The sequence below is a fragment of the Ochlerotatus camptorhynchus genome, unplaced genomic scaffold (genome assembly GCF_037179485.1).
Source record: "Ochlerotatus camptorhynchus isolate MF236.1 unplaced genomic scaffold, CSIRO-AGI_Acam_v1.1 ptg000261l, whole genome shotgun sequence".
Taxonomy (NCBI): Eukaryota; Metazoa; Arthropoda; class Insecta; order Diptera; family Culicidae; genus Ochlerotatus; species Ochlerotatus camptorhynchus.
Window position 1 is genome coordinate 2,316,805 of NW_027040751.1, and position 25,496 is coordinate 2,342,300.

The window sequence follows — 25,496 nt, forward strand, 5'->3', positions numbered from 1 at the left end:
CTTTGGTAAGCGAAATGAACAATCAAGTTGTGGTTTGTTTGCTCGTTAATATGCTTTTTTTTTCAATTCCACCGAGGGTCCACGGTACTAACACTAGGACTTTTTAGAAGTCTGTTGTCGCAAATTGATTGTTTCAATTCAGCATCATGGTGGCTGGTATGAACTATCCTGTGAGCACTAACACATCTGAAGAATTCAGATGCTGCCGTAGTAAGTTTTGTTGATTGACAGGTATTCAATACAATTCCTGAAGCAAGAAGCTTAGCAACAATCAGTAATACAGATATGACACAACTTGTTCCTAAATTTATTAAATTAACCTTAATCCAGCATTTCGTACCTACGTACACTGTGGTGCAAATTTGATCGGACAAAGGTCGTTTTCATACAAAGTTTAACATGTTTTAAATGTGTTCTTTTATGATCATTTGAGCTGAAAGTTTGACGCAATACTACAAATATGTTGAATTTCACGTGTAAGAAATACCAAATTTTTTGAAGCACCTGTACAATTAAAATTTGTGCATAGCTAATCGGACAAAGGTCAATGGAAAAGCAAGTTTTGAGTCAAAATTTCAACTCAATTGATCATAACAGAACAAATTTACACAATGTTAAACTTGGTTAATTTTTAAGTGTAGACTTGTGTGTATGTAATGAGAAGTCACCACCAACGTTTTTGCAGCAAAGTACACTTCTACGTTGAAAATAATCCCTTCACTATCACTCAAGCCAGACAAAATACAAATATTAATCTTCAGAGTTCTATCATTACTAGCGTGTTGATATGATCGGTCAAGTCAGACCGAACTGTGACATTTTTTTTTTGATTTCGAGAAAAACGAATTTAAAGTTGGCTGTTCAATTTGTGTCTTATGTAATGGGACAAATCATTTGACCGTTTTCTCTTGCTACTCGAATTTTTCAATTCTGGCTGAAAAAGTGAAATGTAGCTGAGGGAATTCTTGATCTTATGATATCATTAACTCATTTTTTGTTTTTATTTGGCTATTTAGTCCCTTCTGACCTAACGCAGACCATATGAACTTGTATAGTAAAATGTAGTGCTGTTTTACATTCAAAATCGTCCATTTATATTTTTAGTGGTCTGAGTAAAAGTATTCTGAGGGATTTTTTAGCGCTGCAGTCTAATTTGGTTCAATTGCGCAATAACTTGTTTATTTATCCACCAAATGGGCTGAAAGCTTCAGAGGCTTCCAAAAACTGTATTTTAGAAGATTTCCGCATAAAGACTTGTTGAAGGACACATAGTTCCAGAGATATTCCGGTATTATTTGGGTTGCTAACATGCTAACGGTATCTCAACTACCGTAAGGTTGCAATCCACCGCTCACGTAGTTTTCCTTTACCTTCCTTTATCATCCTTTCGACAAGCAATTGCGTCTTTCTAAGAGCATGAGTGGTGATCTTACGGTGATTCCAGTATATCTCTGGAACCATGTGTTGAGCCTGCTTGAATCTATACTAGAAGATATTTCTGGAACCGTCTAAAAACTTCACTCCATTTCAAAAGCCACATGTAAAAAGGGTACACAAGTCTTCTGTGATCAAACCCTTGCAGTCCCTTCACTCGTCACCCGACAACGTCACATATGATGGGACCGCGAGAAGGCATGCGAAACAGCGCATGGCGATGGCGCCCGGAGAGAGCGCATTGAGATCTTTCAATGAAACAGTCGCATGTGATTGAATACATGCGTCGCATTGAGAGAGCAATGCGATGAGACAAAAAAATTGAAACGCTCGAATTTGTTGAGAGCGTTTAGCTTGTCGCGCGCATCGTTCTGGTCTCTCTTTTGTACAATTAATGTAGCACACCATGGATTTGAGAGTCATGCGACGCTCCGTCTCACAGCTCGCTGTCGCATTTGTGTACGCGTGAGATTTCCGGAAGCCTGGCTGCAGATACCGTTTTCTATTGCCGTTTCCGTTTTGCGGTATAGCTACTCCGTCCTACAACGAAATAATTCTTGATGTTGTTATCGTTGTTATCGGTGGCACCATTGTTTACAAGCAAATGATTTACATTTACGTTTACAAAACAAATTATGTTGAGCTGTTAATGACTTGCAGTACACCGGTGCTATACCTCAAAAACGAAAACGACAAATAATAACCATTATAATGACCAACAGAAGCTTCTCCAAGAGTTTCTCTGTCGAACCATGGCAATTATAATGTCTTAAAATGTAATGCAAAACAAAAACAATGTACAAATTTCGATAGAGCATATAAGCCGGTTGTTGTGGTGCATTTTGCCCTTATGATGTGGTGCGTTGTACCTGCTTGTTTCGGTGCGTTCTATCCTTTTGTTTGGACTATAATAGAAAATCGTCATAAAATGTGTAAGATACAAGTGTTTTATATAATATTTCACTAGAAATATGCTTAAAACAGATTGCTTAATTATTGTATATGTTAATGAACAGGAAATCAATAAGATCTTCCTAATAAAATGCTGTTTTTTTCTTAATCGGTGCGTTATTTACCACTCTCCCCTACTTTTTTTTTTAGAAATGGGCAAGTACATCTTGTTGTTTTTTTTTGTGAATGGAGCAAATTATGACCAAGATCATTCTTTATGTTATTGTGAAAGAATAAATCCCAAAAACTTTTAATTTTTATGCAGTTTAAAATGATAATTACTAATTGTTGACGATTCCATCTAAAGTTATGTATATTACGTACTTTGATGTAGGTGCATACAATTGTACATTATATATTAGGTTCTGTCTATCTTGTTCCCGTATTAAGTTTTTTGATGGCTTGAGAAATTTGTTTCGTTTTGTTGATGTTCAGTATTTTATTATTATAGCATTAGTAATTTTCTGAAACCAGAAACATCGTTGCTTAAAAAATCTTGCGAATATTCAAAACATTTTGATTTGGTATACTCAATTCGTTAGAGAATCGAGAAATGGTTGAAACCATAAAGCAAGTAAAGAAATAGTTGTCGTCATAAAACTATCAATAAAATGATTAACCTTCATTCAGGCGGCATTTGTGAAAAGGCATTTGTTGTCCAGAGGGTTGCTTCCCTTCACTTAGCTATAATTTTTTTTCGGTATGATGAAATCAGTAGATGTTATAATGATATGTTGTACTTGTAAGTTACAAGAAGACGATGTGAGATATGAATTTGACTTATAAAGCCTATACATTTTACGTTGTTTTTCCATTTAATTCTACTACTATTAAGAGGAACAAAAAAAACTTAAGATGTGTACAATGATTCTACTAAAACGCTATAAATCAATTTCGAACATTAAACCTGTCAATTTTGCTTTCAGATAATCACAATCAGCAATTTTATGCTCTTCTCTGCTGAACCCAAATTGAAAGGTTTTATGAGTCAAACACATACATCACAACGTCATATGATTATAACATCTAATGATTTCATAATTTCGAAAAACATTTTTTTTATAGTGAAGTGAGTGGAAGCAAGCTTGGTTGTCCGTATTATTTCTGTTCATGAAACGGCGATTGAATAAGAATTGAAAACAAGCCAAACATTTATAGCCCAAGCGAAGGATAAACTTGATGAATGCTTTTTACAACTTAATAATGAGTTGAAGAAAGGATCTGTTTATGAAAGAGATTTAACCGTAATAAATGCAGAAAATTTGAGGGAGTAGCAGATAGCTTACATTTTAATAATTCAAAGTTCTGTTACTACCTGATGCCACCACTGAAAACTGTTCATTAGTATAAGTGATAACAACGGGACTACATTTCACGCAAACTGCTCTGATATATTGTGGTATATGTAAGCCCGGCCTTATATACCAGCAATACGGGTAGCTACAACCAGTTCTGATTCTCGTTTGCTGCTCAGTGTGTAGTGTGAAACCGACGAGTAAAGACGTCAAATCGGGAGCACTAATGAAATTCTTCCTGCCGATATCGGTTCGAACGGTTGCTTCCAGCTCAGTACACATGCTGATACAATAGAGCTTGTGTATGGTGGATTTCATCGTATGAAAGAGTTGCAAAAGTGTGTTCCTGCTACCATCAAGAGAGAAAGAGTGTATTGAATCAAGAATAATAAGGAGAAAACAAGAAGTTTGGAGTGTATGTACAGCAATAATACGACTGGCGAAAGACTCGAAGCTCTCGAATGCATGATAATAAAGTGAAGAAAAATATATAAATATACATACAGAAGAAGCGTCGAATAAGAGTGATCAAAAAAGTCATTTATATACGATGAAGAAGAACTAAACAAAACACACTGAAATAACAACGATATATTTCTCATTTACAAAGTCCCCAGTGATGTTGAAAAAATAAAAAGAAGAAAAATTTGAGTAAAAGAATGCAGGAAATCTGATACGAAGAATAAGTAATGCCAAGATCCTGATTTGAACCTAAGTTGTGTGAATGCGTTTCGGTGCAGTTGGTTTAAACGGTGAAGGATTTGTGTGCAATCGTTAACTTGCAACTCGTGTCAAACAAAATGAGTCGAAAGTAGTAAAGTGGAAAATACAATTCACAGTTTCCATCGCATAAAACACCATAAACGAAAATATGATGATGGAGGAAGTGAATTTTATGCTGACTGAAATCCCCGGCGCATTTATATCTCACCGACCGCATGCAATACACCGTTTCGCACCTTATCCGTTACACCAACCTCATCTACAGCCCGCACCAATCTACATTCATCCACAGCCAAGGGTGGTAAGCCGGCCAAAAACGCCTCCCACACCACCGGCACCGGAAGGAACTCACATTAGACATTTGTATCCGGAGATTCTAGCCATCATATTTGAAAAGCTCAGTGTAAAGGACCGTGGAAGAGCGGCACAAGTGTGTACAACGTGGCGCGATGTTGCTTACTCAAAGAGTTGTTGGAGGGGTGAGGAAGCTAGCCTTCACCTACGGCGACCGTCACCTAGTTTATTCACATCGCTAGTGAAGCGTGGCATTAAAAAGGTGCAAGTGCTCTCGGTGAAACGACCAGCTCATATAAGAGATGTTGTTATTGGTGTACCAAACCTAGAATCGTTAAATCTTAGTGGATGCTATAACATTGTCGATATTGCACTAGGCTATGCATTTTCAACAGACTTATTGAATCTACGGACGCTAGATTTATCGCTGTGTAAACAAGTTACCGATTCCAGTCTTGGGCGTATTGCGCAACACCTAAAGAACGTGGAAATACTTGAACTAGGCGGCTGCAGTAATATTACTAACACTGGCTTACTGTTGATTGCGTGGGGCTTGAAGAAACTGAAACGACTGAACCTCCGATCGTGCTGGCATCTTACCGATCAAGGTATTGGTCATCTGGCTGGTCTGAGCAAGGAAACTGCTGATGGTACACCAGTTTTAGAACATTTAGGCCTGCAGGACTGCCAAAGGCTTTCGGATGAAGCACTCCGTCATATAGCGCAAGGGTTGGCATCATTGAAGAGCATCAATCTCAGCTTCTGCGTGTCCGTCACCGATAGTGGTTTGAAACATCTAGCAAAAATGACCAAATTGGAGGAGTTAAATCTGCGAGCATGTGATAATATTTCTGACATTGGAATGGCGTATCTGACCGAAGGTGGCAGTGCTATAATTTCATTGGATGTTAGTTTTTGTGATAAAATTGCAGATCAGGCACTGACGCACATTTCTCAAGGATTGTTCCATCTGAGGTCACTGAGTCTTAGCGCATGTCAGATAACCGACGAAGGGTTAGCAAAAATAGCCAAATCACTTCACGATCTGGAAACGTTAAACATTGGCCAGTGCGCTCGTGTAACAGACAAAGGATTGGAGGCTCTTGCGGAGGAGCTAATCAATTTACGTGCCATCGATCTATACGGCTGCACTCGATTGACGCCGTTTGGATTAAATAACATTTACAAACTACCGAGACTGTCTAAAGTTAATTTAGGATTATGGCATGTCAGGTGATGTGTTAGTTTATTATGAAATGATTGTTAAATTTTAGTTTTCTTTTATTATTAAACTTGTAACTAGACATGCGATAGTATTCTCTGTTACAGGGATTTTAGGTGTAAATTGTAGGAAAAAATTGTCTCAAAATCCATGATTTAGCAAATGAAGGTATGCGTTAAAAGAACATCACAAAAAACCTTTTTCCTAATACTCTCTGTCACAAATTTGCGTGAGGGTTTATTACAACTGCCGCTAAAACTGGATATAAAACATTTGCTATGTTAGCAGACAAATTAAATGCTGTACATAGTGACAACATATGAGAAAAGATTATAAATAAACACAGGATACCCAGAGAGTAGGACTATGCCTGAAATGAAAAATAAAAATCGAGTTTACATATAAATCCTTCACTGATAATCACAATTTTATCCTGTATGATTTTCCAATTGTCTGTTGTTGGTTGTCTTTTTGCTCTGGTCTGTTCTGGTTTCGTGAAGCTCTTCAGCGCATGAGTCATAAAATTAATCGGTTAGAATCTTAATTCATCAACACAGTATTTACGATATGTTATGTTTTGCTGGATTTTATACAGGTAATTTAGATACACCTGACAAGTTGAAGCAAGTGGTAAGTTTTTTTTTAATTTAACATTTTCTATATATATATATTTTTTTTTCATTCATATTATCAGGTGAACTGACGTTATTGTTATGCTAACGCAAATATTTTATGGACACACAGCCAAGATTGTTGGTCTCCTGCACTAGAAGATATAGAAAACAACTTCTAAACGGGCACAGTTTGTTATTTGCATCATTCGAGAGCTATTTGGCCACCATCCGCCCCTACCCTCTGCTGCGCACGCTAGTGGTCTCCTGAGTTAAAAGGATAGGCCAGTGTAGAAGCCAAAACAAAGGTCTTTTTCACGATTTTTTTTGCGAACAGAAACACTTTAAAAGAATGCGATTTTCTACATTTTATTGAAAATAATTTAAAAACATTTTCCCAAAGGTGGCGCTGCAGTCGTCTAAGTGATGGCATCCCCGGCATGAAGCGGTTTGCGAGCGGAAACGATTTGCAGCCAAAGGTAGTCCTAGAAGAAACTGGATAAAAGTTTCATAGACTAGAATGTATAAACTAGTGAAGTACCTGGCCGATTGTAAAAATATTGATTTTTGACAAAATGACACGCGTTTGAAAAAAGTGGTGTGATTTTCGGCAAAAATATCAAATATAACCTACTAAAAATTACTAAAAATCTTTTAAAGATAAAGATTAAAACTCAAGTATTTCACTAGGAAATAAAAAAAGTTTTTAACAAGCTACATAAAAAATCGAGTCGATTAATCAATTAGACATATGACTTTCGTTTCCGCCCGTCTTGAAAAACATGTTTAAAAAAAACCGTGATGAAAGATAAATTTCATGCCGGGAGCGCGCAGGTAGTCATCTAGTCTCTACTCCAAAATAATGCAAAAGAAAGTGTTCCCGGTTATAAAACCAACTGTCCCGTATTCTTTAGACTCTAAACTATCAATTAAGAAAAAAAAAAATCAAAATCAATTATTTGAACCCGCTTAAATGTGGCTAACCCCTTAAATGAGTTGATGTATAGGATATAACACGACACAATTTTACAGGTACCTACCGCTCTCTTTATGAGGCTGTGCCGTTTTACATACGTGCATGAGATCAGTGAGCTTGCAGCACGGAGGTGCTCCATGTTTTGAAGACACCGCTTGAGTATTCGGAATATCACTTAAATGGGGGGTGAAACAACGAGATAGCGTCCTTGAGTTATTTTCTACAAATGATCTTACGACAACAATAGTTGTGGGACAAATAGTCAAAAGACAAAACGTCGAATGACAAATTTTCGAATGACAAAAGGTCGAAGGTACAAAAGGTGAAATGAGCAAACGATCGAATGATGAGAAAGGGGTCAAAAGGTCGAATGATGAGAAGGGGGAACAATAGTTTGAATGGTTTAAAGAGGGACACAATCTAATAGACTAAACGTCCTGTTGTCCTTTCGACCTTTTGTCATTCGACGTTTTGTCATTGCCACAAGTTAGCAGTAAATGCTTAAATCGTGAATTATATTTCTAATCATAAAGAGAGTGGTACCTAAAAACCTTTACATGCAAAGACATGAATATATTTCAGACTTTAGCTTGGGGGGCTATGGTAAGATTTGTTTATCCTTGAAATTAAAAAATCTAGTTTGTCACACAATATAATCAATATGATGTGATGTGATTAAAGTGATAATTCAGGGTAGATCCATAATTTTCATGGAATTTTTTCATCAACATTACATAAATCAGGATCCTTAGCATTCCCTTCACTCTTCAATCATTGCATTGGTTTCAAATAAGACATCTTGGTTAAGCGAAATAATCAGAAGAAATTGAAATTTAGGAATTCGTACCCATAAAGAATGGAATATATACCCATAAATATGATAAAATTGTACCCATAAATAAAGAAATTTTGACCCACAAATAAAGAAAAATGCACCTTTACTGCGTAGCTACTTAGATTGACTGTCCTGCTCTTGTTTTTTAGTCAAAGGAGCGAAGTGACGGAGAAGCCTCTAGAACAAGCTTCTAAAAGGAGATTCTAAAAAAAAGCTGCCATAAAAATTTTCTAATGGAAATTCTAAAGAAAGATCTTTTTAATAATATCATAAAAGAAGCATGGGCAAGACAGTACATCTGAGCAGCTACGCATAGAGCAGAAGAGCATTTTCCCATAAATTGTGGGTAAATTTTTTATGGGTACAAATTCCTCCCTTAGCTCAGTCGGTAAAGGTGCAGCTGGGTTCAATTCCCGGTCCGATCTAGGAATTTTTCCGGTTGGAATATTTCTCGACTTCCATTGAGCATAGAGTATGATTGTACTTGCCACACAATTATACTAATGCAAAAATGGTACAAGCACCGAATGCTCACAATTAATAGCTGTGAAAGTGCATCTAGAACACAAAGTTGAGAGCACACAATAAGCTAATATGTGATAAGCAATAAGCTTGAAATGCGAAAAAGAAGAAGAAGTATTAATTTTTTGTATCGGTACATATTTCTTTGTTTATGCGTAAAAGTTTATTTGACAAGATAACTTTGAATCTAGACACATTAATCAGGTTTCTAAGACCAGGATCCTGAAATATGTTCTCAACTGAAGTCTAAGAATCTTGAAAATTTTGAAGTAATGAAATTGGGTTGTTAGCGGAATGCTCTAAATAAAACAGCAAAAATATAACCAATCTTCCTTTAATTCCACGTATTCTTAGACAATCTAGTGAGATTTTGCTTTAATTGTTGTGTATTATATTCTTTTCAATACCTTTGAAATATTTCTTAAGTATGATGACATTACAAATTTAGATAAGTATTATCTTTCAACATCACATAGTTCAAAAGAAAAAAAAATCTCAGAACTTCCTTGAAATGCGTATCAAAATGCTCTTGAGGAAATTTTGTCTTGGAATTCTCTTGAAACTCCTCTTAAAAGTTTCATCAGAATCTCCTGGAACACACTATTCAGAGTTCCTTTGAAATATGTTGGAAATTTTCTACCATTGATAATCTTGCATAATTTTTATGAGTTTAAGGAATTCTTTTTTATCTTTCTTCAAACTAACTTAAAATTCTGTTTGGAATTTTTGAGCAATATGATTCGATTGTAATTATTATCCAGCTATTATACAACTTTTCTCGCCGGCCAAACTTGATCAATCTAGATTTATGAGATTTAGGCGTAGATATAGTTTCAGGATTGTTGTCAAATCATCAATATGTTTGCCTTATTTAATTAACTATGAGTCCCGTTCAGAATTCTTTTAGCATGCTCTTTGAAATTCCTTCCTATTTGCTTTAGAGTTCTCTAGAATACAGCTCATAATCTTCATAAAAGTATCTTCACAACTATTTTAGAATTCACCTGTAGTTTTTCTAACAATTCCCTTGAAATACTTCTCAAAATAACCTGAAATATCAAGTCAAATTCGACTAAATAAAATGAAATAACTCATGTCCAGAATTCCTTCATTACTTTGCTTTTTCCGGAGACGAACCAGGGCTGAAAGTCTCCTTAATAAAGATATATAAAAAATATATACTTTGTTTAGAAACCATCTACAGTACTCATTTGGCATTATCATAATTATCTTTCCAATGCTTCGCAGAATCCTTAAATGTTGTCCAAGTAGAACCCTGCTTTATCTCATATGGAATCTTCAAAAATATTGTAGTATGAAAATATAATTTTATATGCTTTATTTACGAATTTTTATGCTAGTGGGCGGTGGTGTAGTGGTTTGGGCCCATGCATTAATGATGTCACGCTAAATCGAGCAGAAATTTACCCCCCATTATCGTGACGTTTTTCCTATACCTAATGCATTGCTTGTCACAAAATCTTAGACCCCCCTAGAGCGTGACATAATATATGCATCAACCCTAAGTATGATTACCTCTCACCCCAGCCGGCCTGGGTTCAATCCCAGTCGGCGCCGCCGGGATGTTCTGAGGCATTACATCTCTGATCAGGGAAGTAGAGCCGTTGGTCCCCGGTTCATGAGTTCATGGGTTGATAGGTAGGGTCCAGTTGGGAGCTGCCTCCTTGGCATCAGTAGCATTGGTGCTCAGCACGGAAAACAAGATTGACGGAAAACAAACCAAAGGGAAAAAAATTATGCAGAACTTACTTAGTTTAACTACAAACAAACAATTTCAAACATTTAATATTTCAGACATCAAAACATTATCTTTATTGGTTTATTCAATTTTGGAAAATGTATCGTTTCATATCGCCTATCATCTCAATGTTTAAATCGAGAAATCTCGGGATAAAAACGGGAATTTAATTTCTTTAATTCAGTGGTAACTCTGGTTCAGTCCAAAACCCGTTCAGAGGAAGTATTTTCCAATGAACTTCTTCATCCTAAAAGTTTAAGAAAATCCTGCTAAGGCATACATTATGCCATTGATTCATACTAAGTGACTACAATATCAATGTCAATCCGAAACAGGGTGATAAAGAACCTCAAGCCATGCAACAAATTGTTCTAAACTATACCTCATTTTTTGCTTATAACGGAGTATGTAGGTTTTTACATTTGAACCACCATAACGGCAATACAAAACCTCTTAGAGATCTAGAACAAAATGTAAAATTAAGCGAGGAGTATGCACTGTCCACTAATCAACACAAAAATATCAACTAAATCGGTCTAATTTTGTTTAAATCGTGCCCTAAAAACCCATATCATGTAAACCGCCTTTTCATTGGAATTGTGAAAATCTGATAATTTTCCAAGCAATAACTTCGGTAGCATTTATAGTAGAAAAGAGAGTAAATTTGCACAGTTCTTACAAAAAACAGGAAAAGAAATTGGAAATAATGTAGGTAGGCACGAAGAAATAAGACATCAGAAAATATATATATTTAAATATAAATATATATCTCTCTCTCTATCTATATATATATATAACTATATATAATTTATATTGCTTTTCCGATTGTGACAGCCCTGTTTGATAGCCTTTCAGATTTATATTTAAAATTTCTATAGTTTTTCAATGGTTTGATTGCATTAAAGAACGTCAAAAACCTTCACCTTGATTGTAAAACATAAAAAAATAAAGCAATAGAAAAAAAACCTGACGTGGAGAGGGGCAGACAAAATTGAGCAAGAACTAAATTCACTCCAAAAAATTTCGGGTTAGCTTACTAAAGGGTTAGCTGTTTTAAATGCTGATGTTCTGAGTTGCCTAAGCGTTGGCGTAGTTTCATGGCATGACGCGGCATTCTAAAATGTTCGATTTTAAAGAGAATATGTTGATGGCATAGGTGCAATTCCATTTTATAATAATTGTTTAGCCAAACGTTTATATTGATAATGAAAGCAGTCAGAGGCAATGCGTCATCATCTACTGATTGGGACACTGGAGAAGGTCCTTCAACTTGAGGTAGGAAATTCAAATAAATTTGTAACAACCTTTAGAACGGCATACGTTTGACACGTAAGGTAGAGTAATGAATTTTGGTTGGACCTATTCAAAAATGAATCATGTTGGATTTATTTCACCGACGCTAATTTAGTCCAAGAAAGCCAATGAAACTTCTTATGAAAGCTCATAACTATAAAGAAAAATATTTGTTTTAATGATTAACATAATTTAGATTTTATTATGTTTTAAAAAATAGCTCACTTTTAAATAATTTTCTCATCAACATGGCTTACTTTAGAACGTCCACAAGAGGAATGTTTACTTACATTTTAAAAAATTTGTGGATTACAATAACACTAAAAGATGTAAGCTTCATGCTTGGACCTAGGGGTTTCCGGAAATTGATTGGATCCTGGCTATTCCTAATAACTGCCATTGCTCCATTCTAATGTGATTTGACGTGTCACACACAGCAAAAAAAAAATGTAATATCGATCAACATTATTCAAGATGATGTATGAAATAATGATGTAATAGCAAAGAGCAGATACAATATCAATGGATGTAATTTTCAATATCAATGGATGTAATTTTGTTCGCAAAATCGATGTACATCGTACAACGTAATATTACACCACCAGCGGAATGACCTCTGTGCAGCTGTTTGGATGTAATATTCAACTTTTTTTTTCTGTGCATGATAAGTTTTATTCGTTTGAGGTCGCAATGGCAAAGCACCTACTTATTGGAAACCAAACGTTTGATTTGAGAAAAGTCACAGTAATCTATTTTGCATCACTCTACGAACACGCTGCATAATAATGATGCATGATAATTTTATGTTAGGGTTGTCTCCAAATTGGAGAACAAAGAGGTGCTTAAGCCCCGTATGATCGTTATACCCCTTCTTCCCCTACGCCGCTGATATATGAACCAACATGTTGTTCAATATTAAAAGTAGCGTCTTTTGATAAGGAAAGCAACTGCCTGTTGCGTTATCATAAAATGCAACCTTCACTCTTTTCTTTACTTCAGAGACCTAATTTAAAATTAATGATGTAGCTACTTTAAAAAAATAAACGTACACAGCAAAAAATAAATTTTAATATTACATCCAAGAGGATGCACTTCAGTCATGTCGAAAATCTCATATAATTTTTATGGCAACACAAATAAACAAATGCAGTAAAAGCAACGTAATTTCAGTTCATACACTGTATTAATGATAATTTTGCCTTTTTTCGCAAGTAATATTATACCATATTTTCGACACGATTGAAGTGCATCCACTTTGATGTGATATTAAAATTATTTTTTGCTGTGTAGTTTTTTGGCAATTGTTTTATATCACATCATGCATGGTGTCGTTGTGGACCCTACTGGGGTGCAAATATAACGGGTAGAATGTGGGGTCCTAAGCAACATTTAAATTTTCATAATTTATTACATTCCAGGAAAAATACTTGAACCAACATTGAACCATAACATGACATAAGGGAAATGGATGTAATGTCGGTCTAAATGCCCCTAATTTCGGTCCATACATAAGTTCAGCAATCGACTAAATGTTCAGTTGCGACCAAAAATATCCATTAGTACCGTCACAATGACGCGTTCATCAAGATAAAATTGATAAATAGCAGATTTTTAGCGATGGGCCCAATCTTAGATCCATAGGCCAACATTAGAGCCATTTCCCCTACGTCAATTTGCAAAGTTCTACGTCATACTGCGGTCGTGTCCTAGACAACCCTTTATTTTTTAATATATAATTGTATGAACAGATTCTGTATTGTGGTGAAGGTTTATATTAAATAATTTTTGAATTATTATGCTTCCTTATTTTTCGTAGTTTATTTCCCCAAATGCAGTTCGGCTAAAAAATCATTTAGAGTGGTCCCATCAAATATTTGGATTGCCAATCAATTTTAAATTTATGTTAATATTGGATTCGATGATAAACAATGGGGCATATTGTTCCGTTGAAGGTATGGCAATGGCATATTACCCGTGGGTGAACCGAATTAAGAAATTGATCATATTACAGCAAATTTAACATTTCATGCCATTTTTTCACATGAGGCTGGCTTTTAAAACTGTATAACACTTTATGCATGACGAAAGAAAAACCCAGTCCGACTACCCAAGTAACCAGACAACTTACTCTTTTGGAGTTTTTTATGAGGATATGAAAAATTCCATCATCACCTGATGCTTTTAAATGATAAAATTGTTTAGTTATAGATCTTAATTCGTTCAAATCAGTCCCAGGAATCATCTTAAATATTTTCTCGAGAGAAAATACTCAGATAATCCCAAGCAACCTGATTTTCAATAGGACTATTAAGACCCAAATTGAAATTATGGGAACTCTCGAATTACTTTGCAAGATTCTGAGATTTTCCAAAACGGTTTGGAACTCGGGCCTAAAATCGAAACATTATTTTCAAAATGTTTGTTGCTCAGGGCAGAGAATCACTTTTAAATTATTTTTTTTTTCAAATCCCGCCAGACAACTTTCATTGTAGGATCGTGTGTTCTTTGATATTGTTTCCTACGGACATTTTTCAGACGGATCAAGAGCTGAAGATCATCGTCTATTATTATTGAACAGAATTTAACCTCGCATTTTGGTACTGAGGCCATTTTTGCTTCCAATATAGAAGTAGTCAGAGATTCAAGAGCATAATTAATTTCATCTTTGGTTTGCAAAGGAATGTTTGGATCAAAGTTATATTCCATAAATGTTCGATATTGCTCCCAATCAGCTCTATGGTTATTGAAAGTAGTGCTGTTGGAATTAGATATTATTTCTTGCGATATTTCAAACATTACGGGAAGGAGATCAGAACCAAAGTCAGCATGAGTAACCAATTGGCTACAAAGTTGAATGAACCAGTTAACACCAAATCGATAGCTGAGGGATTTCTTGCTGAGGAAAAGCATGTTGGGCTGTTTGGATATTGAATAGTGTAATAACCTACACGCCAAAAGTCACGAGTTCAAATCTCACCCCCGGACAAGTCACGAATGACCCAAGAGCGTTAAAGCGACTATAAAAAAAAAACCTGCAGAACAATCATCAAACAGACTATTACCATAGAGGTAACTCTAAGACTAGAAGGTCCCGAAATAACGTGCTCAACTTTTTGGCTCAGCTCTGGTACTTTCTTCCGTCCCAAGCTAATCGATTCACCCCTCGAAACATAGGAAAATCCACTAGCCCCACATTTTATCTGTCAAACTTTCATAGCGAATCAAAACAAACATTGTGTAGTACCAGAATTTCGACTAGAATGAGGTATGTTAATCGTTTGCTTGGGACCAATAGGCTAGTCAAGTAGTGAGCCAATTTCAAATCGATAGTTTTGTATTGATTGTTGCTATTACCATAGAGGTAACTCTAAGACTAGAAGGTCCCGAAATAACATGCTCAACTTTTTGGCTCAGCTCTGGTACTCTCTTCGGTCCCAAGCTAATCGATTCACCCCTCGAAAAATAGGAAAAACCAATAATCCCTCATTTTATCTGTCAAACTTTCATAGCAAATCAAAACAAACATTGCGTAGTACTAGAATTTCGACTAGAATGGGATACGTTAATCGTTTACTTGGGACCAATAGGCTAGTCAAGTAGTGAGCCAATTTAAAATCTTTAGTTTCGTATTGATTGTTGCTATTACCATAGAGGTAACTCTAAGACTAGAAGGTCCCGAAATAACGTGCTCAACTTTTTGGCTCAGCTCTGGTACTCTCTTCGGTCCCAAGCTAATCGATTCACCCCTCGAAACATAGGAAAAACCAATAACCCCTCATTTTATCTGTCAAACTTTCATAGCGAATCAAAACAAACATTGCGTAGTACTAGAATTTCGACTAGAATGGGATACGTTGATCGTTTGCTTGGGAACAATAGGCTAGTCAAGTAGTGAGCCAATTTAAAATCGTTAGTTTCGTATTTTATTTTATTTCATTTTTATTTTTATTTTTATTTAATACATCCATCTGACAATAAGTCTTAATGAACCAGAAGCCATAACAAATACTAAATGTATCTGGAGTTAATAATACGTCTCTGGAATTGAGCAGCAGGTTCCCCAAACTCGAACAACTCTTCAACTGTAGAAAACGTGCGAATCATACTCGTAACAGGTTCATGTTGTCCAAAAGAAGAGCGGTGTGAGTCTTGACGCAATAGGAACGTTGAGCGTAGAAATCTGCTTGGCGCACGAAAGTTCAGTGGGTAGAGTCAATTTCACCACTTAATAACTTCGCGACGAATGTTGCCTGTTGAATTTGTCGCCGTCGTTGTAACGTGTCCATGCTTAGCAAGCGACATCTCTCAGCATACGGAGGTAAGTTTAGTGGATCTCTCCAAGGAAGTTGTCTTAATGCTCGACGAATGAATGTTTTTTGGATACGTTCTATTCTGATGTTCCAGGAAAGTTGGTAGGGAGTCCAAACAACAGATGCAGTCTCGATAATCGGACGAACGAGTGAACAGTACAGTGCTTTTAAACAGTACGGATCCGAAAAATCTCTTGAGATTCTTGATATAAAACCAAGCTGACGATTAGCCTTAGTGATTACCATTGACTGTGTACGTAAGTTTAGGGTCCAGCATTACACCTAGGTCGCTTACTTGTTCTACTCTTTCTAGTACAAATCCATCAATTGAGTAATCGAATACGATTGGCGTTCTTGTGCGATTAAATGTCATGACCACACATTTTGATATACTGACGGAAAGCTTGTTTAAGCGGCACCAATCAACAAATTGGTCTAACATTGCTTGGAGCTGACGGCAATCCTCGACGTTCTTGACAACAATGTATAGTTTGAGATCATCGGCGTATATGAGCACACAACCACTCGGCAAGAGGAGCGTCACATCGTTGAAGAAGATTGTGAACAGCAATGGTCCTAAATTGCTGCCCTGGCTAACACCGGAGGTTGCAGCAAATGGTGATGAAGTGCACGAACCCAGCTTGACACGAAGTGTTCTGTTGGAAAGATATGATTTCAGCCAATCAACCAAACCATCCGAAATTCCCAGGCGAGACATTTTCCGAAGAAGAATACCATGATCGATGCAATCGAATGCCGCTTTCAGATCGGTATAAACGGTATCTACTTGAGCCCTATTTTCCAAGTGATTTATACATGTTGAGGTGAACTCCAGCAAATTTGATGTAACTGAGCGTCCTGGCATAAATCCGTGTTGCGTTGCTGAAATGTAGCTCTTGACATGAAAGAAGATAGCATCGTTCACAATGATCTCGAATAATTTTGAAGCTGCAGATAGACTTGTTATGCCACGATAATTTGTCACGTCACGTTTGTCGCCCTTCTTATGGACAGGGAACATAAAGGAATGTCTCCATATTTCGGGGAAAACTCCTTGGTGCAACGAAGCGGTAAAGATGCGAGCTAGGGGATCAGCTAAAACAGCAACACAGCGGCAAAAAATGATTGCAGGTACACCATCAGGACCCGGTGAAACAGATTTCTTCAACTTCCTAACAGCTTTAACGACATAAATATTGCTAACCACAAATGTACGCAAATCGATGAGACCCTCAGGAACATTGCAAGCCGCTCTTTCTACTTCATCTGCGTTGGCGGCTGAATCCGAAAAAAACAGAACTGAAGTGGCGGGAAAATAGATCACACGATTCGAGCATAGAAGTAGACTCCAAATCGCCAAAAAATACGGATGAAGGAATATTCGACGATTTTCGCTTGGAGTTCACAAACTTCCAGAAGCTCTTGGGATTTCTACGTAAATTGGTCTGGACACGCAAGACATATGACTTGTATAGGGTTGAATTAAGCTTACGATAGGCGTTGCAAGCGCGATGAAAGTTGCGTTTCGTTTCAGAAGTTCGAAGTCGGCGAAGTTTACGCTGCCAGGAATTTTTATCGCGTTTCAAAAGCCGCAGGAGAGGAGAACTCCAAGCAGGAGATATAGGAGGTTTTCGTCTTGGAGTGTTATCGGTGAGCCAATTGCAAATTATGTTGCAAAATTGTGCTGCCATATCGTTGACGTCATTTGTTGCCAGAATACTGCACCAATCACAGCTCATCAGGAACTCGTTGAGCATGACGAAGTCGATTTTTGAGTAGTCGAGCGTATGTTCACCAGCATCAAGGGATTCCACACGGTCAACACAATCGGATTGAGTTGGTAAGGAGAATAAAATCGGTGGATGATGCAAATCAATAGCCAGCAATGGGGACACCGCTTCGTTAACTACAATGTTGCAATCGGAATCACAGAAAACCAAATCTAGGATGCGCCCCAGGTGATTGCGAATAGAGTTGTATTGCCGGATATTCAGGAAGCTCGTTCCATCCATCAGAGCAGCACTGGCAGCAGACGTCGTGGAAGGATCAAGGTTTAAGATTCCATCATCAAGACAATCCCATGCTATGTGTGGTTGATTGTAGTCACCACAAGCAAGCAAAAGGTCACCATCTGGAGTTGCATCACGTAATTCACGAAGAGTAGCTAAATGGGCATCGATAACACCTACGTCCCGACTACGATCTGGAGGAATATATACAGCGCAAAGCACGAGCCGTATTGATTGATGGTTGTACTGCTTTAAGCTAGTACCACAAATTGTACATTTTGAGGTACTAGATTAACGGAGTACAACCATAGAGGTAACTCTAAAACTAGAAGGTCCCGAAATAAGGTGCTCAACTTTTTGGCTCAGCTCTGGTACTCTCTAGGGTCCCAAGCTAATCGATTCACCCCTCGAAGCATAAGAAAAACCAATAACCCCTCATTTTATCTGTCAACCTTCATAGCGAATCAAAACAAACACTGCGTAGTACCAACAATCAATACGAAACTAACGATTTTAAATTGGCTCACCACTTTAGTAGCCTATTGGTCCCAAGCAAACGATTAACGTACCGTATTCTAGTTGAAATTATATTACTACACTATGTTTGTTTTGATTCGCTATGAAAGTTTGACAGATAACATCAGGGGTGTGTGGATTCATGCAGAACATGCAGGGGTGAGTGAAATAGCTTGGGACTGCTTGGGACCGTTGTTCTGGTACTGAGTGAGCCAAAAATAATAATGATTTTCTTCGGGACCCAGCGGTCTTAGAGTTAACTCTATGGTAGTACTATGTTTTTCGACTAGAATGGGATACGTTAATCGTTTGCTTGGGATCAATAGGCTTGTCAAGTAGTGAGCCAATTTAAAATCGTTCCAACCTTCACCAAACAAAAAAGTAAAAATCTCCGATTTGAATGAAACTTTCAACTTTTTTTTTATTGGAGGGCATGTTATTTCGACAAGTCAAGAGAATATTACGAATCAAGAATAATTTTTCGAAAGGGTGTAGTGTTTTTAAATGTTGTTTCAAAAATCTTAATTCGAAACCCGTTGATTGTAACGAAAAAAAGTTACAAAAAATCAATTGAGCTTTATTGAAAAAATATACATTGTAAAATATCTGAAAATTAATTGAAGCAATTAAATTGAAAATTGCTTAGTGCTCCAAAGTACGATATTTATAAAAAAAAAACTTAAAAAAATGTTTTCAGCCATAATAAAAATAATAGAAGCTGTTTTTCGATCGAGAAACTTTAAATAAAAAAGTTACAGGAAGCAGAACATTTTCTTATTTAAACTTTTTATATGAATTAGCACATACCCATGCTTCTTTTTAAACTAAAATGGGAATTCATTACGCACTCCTCAAGTGGCATGAATCATATTTAACTGACCACCATCAAATAGTAAAATACAAAGGAAAGACATCAAATCCCGTTGATGTCACTTCAGGAGTTCCTCAAGGCTCTTATTTAGATCCGTTTTTATTTATTCTTTTCGTCAATGACATATCTTTCTTTATTAAGAAATTGAAAGTGTTAATCTATGCTGACGACATTGCACTTTTTTTTAAAATAAAAGATGCCAAAGACATCATCACATTCAAAGAGGAAATACAGATATTCCATACTTGGTATCATAAAAGCCTGCTACAATTGAATATAAAAAAATGTAACTCAATTACCATTAGTAGAAAACGAATCCTATCCGATATAACAATCACTTAAGGAAACCAGATTTTAGAAAAGTGTGATAGAGTCAGGGATCTAGGTGTTATTTTGGACTCAACACTTACTTTCACAGATCATTATAACACAATTATTAACAGAGCTAACAACATGCTTGGTTTCATAAAACGTTTCTGTTATAACTTGTTACGATCCGTATACGATAAAAAACATTGTAAATTGCTTATTTAAGGTCGATATTAGCATATTGCAGCATAGTTTGGTCTCCTTTTTCAATCATACACGAAGAAAGAAAGTCCGTTCAAAAGCAGTTTCTATTAAATGCACTCCGCAAGTTAAGTTGGACTGTATTTCCTCTGCCATCTTACACAGCTCGGTGTATGCTCATAAATATCCAAACATTAAAAGGGCGTCGTGAATTTGCTATGATTTCATTCGTAAACGATATCGTATCACATTGCATTGATTAAATAGAACTATTGTCGTCCTTAATTTAATATACACCATCGATACATTTACGAAATCGAAATATATTTGCTACAAATCGTCATCATACGAATTATGCCACTCTTGGACCCTTGAACCAAATGATGGACACATACAATAAGCACTGCGATAACATTAACTTTACAATGACAAAAACCAAATTAAAGCAATATTTTAATTCCTCGCATAACGTCAGCTAGAAGTAATTTTTTTAACTTGTTCTCAAGACATAGGGGAAATGGCTCTCATGTTGGCCTATGGATCTAAGATTGGGCCCATCGCTAAAAATCTGCTGTTTATCAATTTTATCTAGTTGAACGCGTCATTGGGACGGTACTAATGGATATTTTTGGTAGCTATTAAAAATTTAGTCGATTGCTGAATTTATGTATGGGCCCAAATTAGGGGCAATTAGGCCGACATTACATCCATTTCCTCTATTATAAAAAATATAAACAAAGACAAAATTGTAAAAATAGCACTTAACACAACAATTTTAAAACGGTCTACACTGATTGACGACAAATAAATAAATTATATTAATCAGTATATGATTTTTAAGGTAAGTTTAAATCAAAATGCTCTTCCCAAATGTACCTGATTTCGAGATATTTTGGAAATAATTTATACTAAATTTGCTTTTTTCATGAAAATTCTAATTTTGCATAAGTTAGTCGTGATTCTTGAACGGTAACAATTGATTTTTCAAATGTTAATAAAATTGTTTTTTTTGATTTTTTTTCCGTCGATATTGCTTTCCGTGCTACCGACGCCACACAGAAAAAAAATCTGAATTTTAACTATCGCGTAAAATCTCCCTTCGTTCAATTTTGTGCTATACTTGGCATAAACATTGAAATCGTTTACAAGCTTGTATACAATATTGCTTATTTATGCGATATTGCGCTTAAGTTTACACGAAATATCGCGTAAATTTATGCCAAATCTAGCGTTAATTTTATGTGCGCTATATCTCGCAGAAATTTACATGAATTTTTCGAACGGTGCAGGGAGGCAATTCCCACTCCTGGACCCTACCACCTATCGACCTATCAACTAATGAACCGGAGACCAACGGCTTTACTTCCTTGATCAGAGATGTTATGCCTCATACGTATTATCGATGGTATCCATGTGTAAGTTATGTTACAAAAGTAGCAAATACATAGTTTGAACAATCATAGAATTAGCGACACTTGTCAGTAGTAACACTTTACAAAACGACACTTGTCAGCTTTAACCTTACTTTAAACTTTAAACGACACTTGTCAGTAGTAACATGGCATCGAGTGGTAGGGACATTGGTGCTGCTCCTTCGTCAGCAGCCATCAGGTTTCGGCATTATGAGTCACTAGATCACACAATCCACTAGCAATTTGGTGCCGTTTCCAGTTCGCCAGCAGTTTCGGAAAATACGAGCTCCGCCTCTAACGTATCCTCAACGGCCACATCTTCGGCGGTATCAGCTCGACATTGGCATCAAAAACTGACAACATGATTGCTGCCCCCAGCTTCAGCAACAATCAATCCAACGTCACCTCAGGCTTCTCCCCGCGTTATTTAGCCCTTTGGAACACCCGGTCGGTTGAGAGACTACGGCAACGCCAGCGCTGTTTGCATCGTCTTTAGTCACTATGGTCCCCCGCAATCCGTAATCCTATCGTCCTCGTCGTGGTCTTCCATTTCCTATTCAGATGTTAGCACATGCATTACGATTTCTCCGCTTTTGCAAGTATTTTACAACATCAGATGAACATGATATATTTGAGCCATGTTAGATACTTGATTATACGAAGTTTGAAAACTTATAGAATCTTGTACTTAATTGGAACAATATTGTTCTGAGCTGTTTTCTGTGCTGTAAAGTATGTATAACTAATAGAACGATAGTAAAATCGATTGTGGCTAGTGAGTTTTTCCGGTTTTCAACTGTACCGATAATATATTTTCAATTTTGAATTATTTTATATTTCAACAGAGTTTTCTTAATGCAATATTGAGTGATAATAATGGATGAAGATACGTGTAATCTGCAGATTAATTATAAGAAATTACAGTCGTGGAATGGATCACAATGACTATGAGTGTTTGAGCTATACAGCAAAAAAATAATTTTAATATCACATCTAAGTGGATGCACTTCAATAGTGTCGAAAATATGATGTAAAATTACTTGCTGAAATGTACAAAATTATCATTAATACAGTGCATTAAATGACATTATGCTGCGTTTATTGCATTTATTTATTGTTGTGGCCATAAAAGTTAATACACGTACAGCTTGGCACACGTTGAGAACGTTCGGCGATAAATTTCGCTTTCATTAAAATTCTAATCAAACCGTACTTCGCGTGTAACAAAAGCGTTTCGTCATTCATCGCAATTGAAATACAAAGGCTGGAAAGTCGAACGCAGTGAGCAGAAAAAAAAATACTTTCGAAACAATGGAAAATTCATAATGCAGTAAATTTATTCATGTAGTAACCAACAGAAAACACAGCTACCTACTATTTGATGCAATACACTGGTAGGTATACTTGCGTTTTCTGTGGCTTTGTGTTCGAAAGCTGGTTCGGTTCTCTCTCACTGGTTCTCTCACAGCTCGACAACTATGGCTGATATTTAACCAACTGAAAAATAAGCTCAGGCACACAGGCAGCTATCAACATAACCTACCGATAACTGGCCTAGTAGTAGTCGCACTTTACCCAAGTGTTTGGCGTTCAGTCTGTCGCCGTTGGGCGATTCAAATAAAAAATGCTGAAGCAAAAACTAGTTGGGAAATCAACTACCTACTCAACAGATGATTTTCCAAATTTATCGTATAGGGTAAACGCACCTATGATACGTTAGTGCAATGTGTTCCTATAGTGGCTTATGGAGTCTCTATAAGCCACTATAGGAACATATTGTACTAACTGTAGAAACTATAGGAACATATTGTACTCCACTGTAGGTACGTTTACGCTACATAATTTCGTTCATTGCCTCAAATTGCTTGCAAGTTATTATTTTATTGGAAGAACAGTCTATGGAGGCAATCATAATATTTGATACTTGATTTTATATTTCAATACTGTGGTTCAGTCGCACACTCTTTCTTTTTTCTAGAGTACATAAAATTATTTTGGGTGTTCCCTAATGAAATTTTTTATAACATAATCTCCAAAAATATTTGATCATTTTGGCTTTCTCTGTACTTTCTCCTGACCGTGTACCGTAAACTTGAGAGAAGTTGATCATTTGTTACTAATAAATGTTTGCTTTTTAATTTATATATGTTTATGTTTGCAATGGAATTAATTTTTATTCAATTATGGGGTGAAGTTTACATAGTTGACGATGCTAATTTCAAATAATAGACTAAAGTAGTAATTTTTATATGATCGACGAGGAGATGACACTGTCGCACTTTGACGGAACTATCAACTCTATACTCTCATTTCCTCATCTATCTTATAAACAATTATCACTTTAATCTGTTATTTGAAATTAGCATCTTCAACTATGTAAATCGTTAACTTCACGCAGAAGTAATACAAAGAAATAGTTAAAGTATGGGGTGCTCCTCTCAACCTTAATTACACTATGGTAATTTTAATTTAATGTTTGGTCAAATTAAGTACATCGATGGTGATAAAGTACTGGTGTCCGGAAGGTTATTTGAAAAAAAAAAATCCGGAACTAACCACGTGAACACAGAACCATGTAGAGTAACCAACAGTGCAATAAAAGGTGGTGAAAGTAACCTCATTCTACAGCGTACAGTAATCCCTTAATAAATGCGGTGTGTGGTACCGTCCATTGACCGCTGTTTCTCGGGTGTCCTTCAACCAATAACGCTGATTTGTATGCGATAAGTGTGAACCATAAACTAGATATCTACAAAAACAATTCAATTTGGTTGAAGGACAGCCGAGAAATAGCGATGGAGATATCTCGCGTAACATTTAAAAAGGGAGGATGATCGATTCTCTTCATCGACTATCTCTTTGGTTTACCACGGCAACATAATCGAGTTTCTCGCTAAGCTCGCAGCACAGTTCGACAGAAGAACTTGCGCCTGAAACAACACACTCAATGGGAAATTCATTTGCAGTCGGGTTATTCGCGAAAGAGATAATTGATTAAGAGAATCGATAGAGAATCTCGTGTTGCGCGAGATATATTATATTATTAAATCAAACGTCATAGGGGTCATCCACAAATTATGTAAAGATTGAGTTTCTGATCGAACTTGGACGTCTGTTCTCTGTGTTAATTCGTATTTTTTAATGACCCTGGAAGCCGAGAGAAAGCATGCGATGCCTACACGGTAACCGCAAAATACCCAATAATGACTGTAAAAGACTTGATATTTGCTACAAAGTAAGCATTTTCGAGAGAGACAGGGACTACCCATTAAAAGAGTAAAAAATTACAAAATTATGAGTAGTTATTACTTACAAATGAATACTTACTACTTATTTTTGTAGTTGTATTAACTCATAAATGGGTAAAATTTTACTCATTTAATTGGTAGTCCCAGTCTCTCTCGAAAATGCTTTCTTTGTAGCAAATATCGCGTCTTTTATAGTCATTATTGGGTATTTTGCGGTTACCGTGTAGGCATCGCATGCTTTCTCTCAGCTTCCAGGGTCATTAAAAAATACGAATTAATGTATTTTTGTGATTTTTTAAATCTTACTAAGAATTGAGAGGGGAAGGAACATACATTTCGACCACAAAATTCACGAATATTGTAATTCAATAAATTTTCTGAGGTGTGGCCAAAATAGGACGCTATGGTCAATACTGGTGCAGTTCCCCTAGAAAATAATTAGGATAATTTTTCTACTCACTGTGAAAATTTCAGCCAATTTCATGGTTAAACAAAAAAGTTATACCCATGCAAACATTGCTATTCGTATGGCTATTCGTAAAAATAAAAACCGCACCAATCGCGTTAGGCCCTCTTAGAAGTAAGGCAGGTGGTGTACTTTTCAGGGGTAGCTCGGATTCACATCCGGTCTTGAGCCAAGATGTTCCCAATACTTCATAGGTTCTACATTTTCTGCACGCAAAAAATCAATTTTGCGCGGGAGGA

The 25,496-nt window shown here is 36.3% G+C and overlaps 1 protein-coding gene across 1 annotated transcript; it reads left to right on the forward strand.

Moving 5' to 3' along the window:
• Positions 1 to 3,871: 3,871 nt before the first annotated feature.
• Positions 3,872 to 6,082, forward strand: LOC135705181 (F-box/LRR-repeat protein 14-like). Its single transcript, XM_065226768.1, has one exon. The coding sequence runs from the start codon at positions 4,552 to 4,554 to the stop codon at positions 5,932 to 5,934; it is 1,383 nt and encodes a 460-aa protein (XP_065082840.1). The 5' UTR covers positions 3,872 to 4,551; the 3' UTR covers positions 5,935 to 6,082.
• The last annotated feature ends 19,414 nt before the right edge of the window (positions 6,083 to 25,496 follow it).

Coding starts and splice junctions, on each gene's coding strand:
- LOC135705181 (XM_065226768.1), top strand. CDS start 4,552: ATGATGATGGAGGAAGTGAATTTTATGCTGACTGAAATCCCCGGCGCA.